Source organism: Scyliorhinus torazame, chromosome 6, assembly GCF_047496885.1.
Source record: "Scyliorhinus torazame isolate Kashiwa2021f chromosome 6, sScyTor2.1, whole genome shotgun sequence".
Classification (NCBI taxonomy): Eukaryota; Metazoa; Chordata; class Chondrichthyes; order Carcharhiniformes; family Scyliorhinidae; genus Scyliorhinus; species Scyliorhinus torazame.
The window spans coordinates 72008407-72011034 of record NC_092712.1 but is presented as its reverse complement, the minus strand read 5'-3'; the positions used below and the strand labels follow the sequence as shown (position 1 = coordinate 72011034).

Below are 2628 nucleotides of genomic sequence, written 5' to 3'. Positions count from 1 at the left end.
ACGCCTGCCCCTGCATTTCCCCTCCCCCCGTCCCCTCCGCCCTCCCCCCACGCCTACTCCCCAGCAAGTCTTTCACTGATAAATAGCACACTTATCATCAAGTATAATCACAGAGAAGAAAGCCATTTGGCCCATTGAACTTGTGCTGACCCTTTGATAGAGCTATTCAATTGTCCTCACTCACCTGCTCTTTTTCCACAACCCATTTAAAATGAAATGAAATGAAAATCACTTAATGTCACAAGTAGGCTTCAAATGAAGTTACTGTGAAAAGCCCCTAGTCGCCACATTCCGGCACCTGTTCGGGGAGGCTGGTACGGGAATTGAACCGTGCTGCTGGCCTGCCTCAAAAGCCAGCACTTTAGCCCCGTGCTAAACCAGCCTCTTTTGTCTTAATCGATGCAGCTTCAAGTGATTTCTATTGTGCTGACTTGTTCGCTGGAATGTTTATTTTTGAATGCAAAATGGGGATTAGATGTGCAGGACTCTGCAAGTAATTCTGCGATGTTTTCTGTCTGCTTCTTTCAGGGAAGATCTGGATAACAGTGATGATAGTGTTCAGGCTACTTGTGATCATTGGCGTTGGCTATCCTCTGTACCAAGACGAACAAGCAAAATTCACTTGCGACACCATGCAGCCAGGATGCTCCAATGTGTGCTATGATGCCTTCTTCCCTATATCACACTGTAGATTTGGGTTTGTGCAGGCCATCGTACTCTGTCTGCCATTAGCAATGTTCATCATATATGTGGCTCACAGGGTGCCAATGCAAGATGCAAAAGAAAGCTCTGTCCAGTGCCCTAGGAACCCGGCCGAAACTCCATCCAGCAGAAAATTGCCAGTGGGAAGAGCTTCCTTAACTGGAAAAAGCTTTGGGACAAATCTCCATTTGGAGGACAGCAATGGCGAAACCATGGCGATAAACGAGGAGCTCAGAATAAAGCAAAGAACTCTTAATTTCTGCGAGGCATACCTGCTTCAGTTACTTTTGAGGACTTTATTGGAAGTAGGATTTGGGGTTGGCCAATATTACCTGTTTGGGTTTTTTGTCCCGAATAGGTTTGTCTGCTCCAGTTACCCATGTGCCAACAGAGTGACCTGTTACCCCTCCAGACCCACTGAGAAAATGCTGCTGGTTAATTTTATGTTTGGAGTCACTGTATTCTCCGTTCTACTGAACGTTGTAGACCTGATTTATGTGATAAAGCTGGCTGTGAAACAAAGCAGGAAGAACAGGCTGCAGATGCAGACATTCTATCAAGAGGAGTCGTATCACGACATCCCAAGCGACACCCATGAACTTCCTGAGCACAAAGTAGTCCAAGAGTATGAAACGCGTGTGCGGGAAAGGCGAGAGAGTGTTGCCAGTGCAGGCAGTGAAGCAACATCTTGCAAAGCGGGGCAGGGGGAAGGAACGTTTGCCCGCTCAGAGGTGCAGCCAGGAGACGTGGCTCTCTCCAATACCAACAGCAACAACACGCACCTCACTGTGATCCCATCAAGCTCTGCTTCCGTGGCAGGATCCCCTGACAGGATTGGCAGCAAGTTGGCCCTTGGTGTGGGTGAGCAGGGAGCCGCTGGTCATCCTTTCAGCGGGTACACAGCCCGCCTGCCGGATCAGCAAGGCTCCAGACTGCGGCAGCACACGCTGCAGAAGCCCACCGAATCTCCATCAAACAACAACCAACTGTTGGAGGAGTACAGGCTTGTTCATATGCGAGTTACGGACAACCAGTCAAACTGCAGCAATGGCAGCAGAAGAAAGAAATCTGAATGGGTTTAATGGCAGACTGAACTGAAAAACCCTGAGCATGCATCGTGGGCAACCAACCTTTGTTGAAATTCTCCATGCATTCGGGATATTCATTAAAGTACTGTGATCAGTGGTGTGCAGTGTGAGAGACAGGAATGAGAATATAATTATATTCGGTCATGGCCATAGTATGGCAGCAGATGGCACTGTTTTTGTGATTCTGAGAAGTGGATCAAGGCTTCAGGAGCAGCTTGCCATAATGGGACTCAGTGAATGACAGACGGCATTCTAATCCAGTGGGATTAGAAAGAGTGCTTTTGAATACTAACATAATTCCAGCCCTCTCCAATTGTCATATTCAACAGCTCATATCTCACAAGTGATAGGCTCGGCTCAACAAGTGGAGATCAAAACTTGATTATATTCGAAATGTGGCATTTAAAATGTAATGGGGGGGGGGGGGGGGGGGGGGGGGTGCAAAATTGTGACTGGTGCCAGTGCAAATATAGTGGAGGAGCGTCCAGAATAATGACTGACAACCTGTTCCAGCGTCAATGGTATAGTTGGGACAGCTGTAATAGAGGCATTATCTCTAATTCACTTGTTGGAAGACAAGATGGGAGGAGCCACTCCCGCTGGCAGATCCCAAAGCCCAGCGGTCTGCAAAGGCACAGCGGTCTGCAAAATGTCTGGCTCCGCAAATTGAGCTCACCCATCCACATTGTCAACTACCTTCTTACTGGTAGGATCTGGGGCCAGCTCTCAGGTGGCACGAGCTCTGCAACTCCTTTTTAAGGACCAAAAGGGTGGAATTCTTAGTGTAACCTGGGAACACATCCAGACACGACCCCATGATAAAGTGGGCTGGGCAAAA

General features: G+C 48.2%; 1 protein-coding gene across 1 annotated transcript; it reads left to right on the top strand.

Moving 5' to 3' along the window:
* The first annotated feature begins 533 nt into the window (after nucleotides 1–533).
* gjd4 (gap junction protein delta 4) lies at nucleotides 534–2201 on the top strand. The gene has a single exon (XM_072510193.1). It carries the CDS (start codon nucleotides 549–551, stop codon nucleotides 1782–1784), a length of 1236 nt encoding a protein of 411 aa, XP_072366294.1. The 5' UTR covers nucleotides 534–548; the 3' UTR covers nucleotides 1785–2201.
* The last annotated feature ends 427 nt before the right edge of the window (nucleotides 2202–2628 follow it).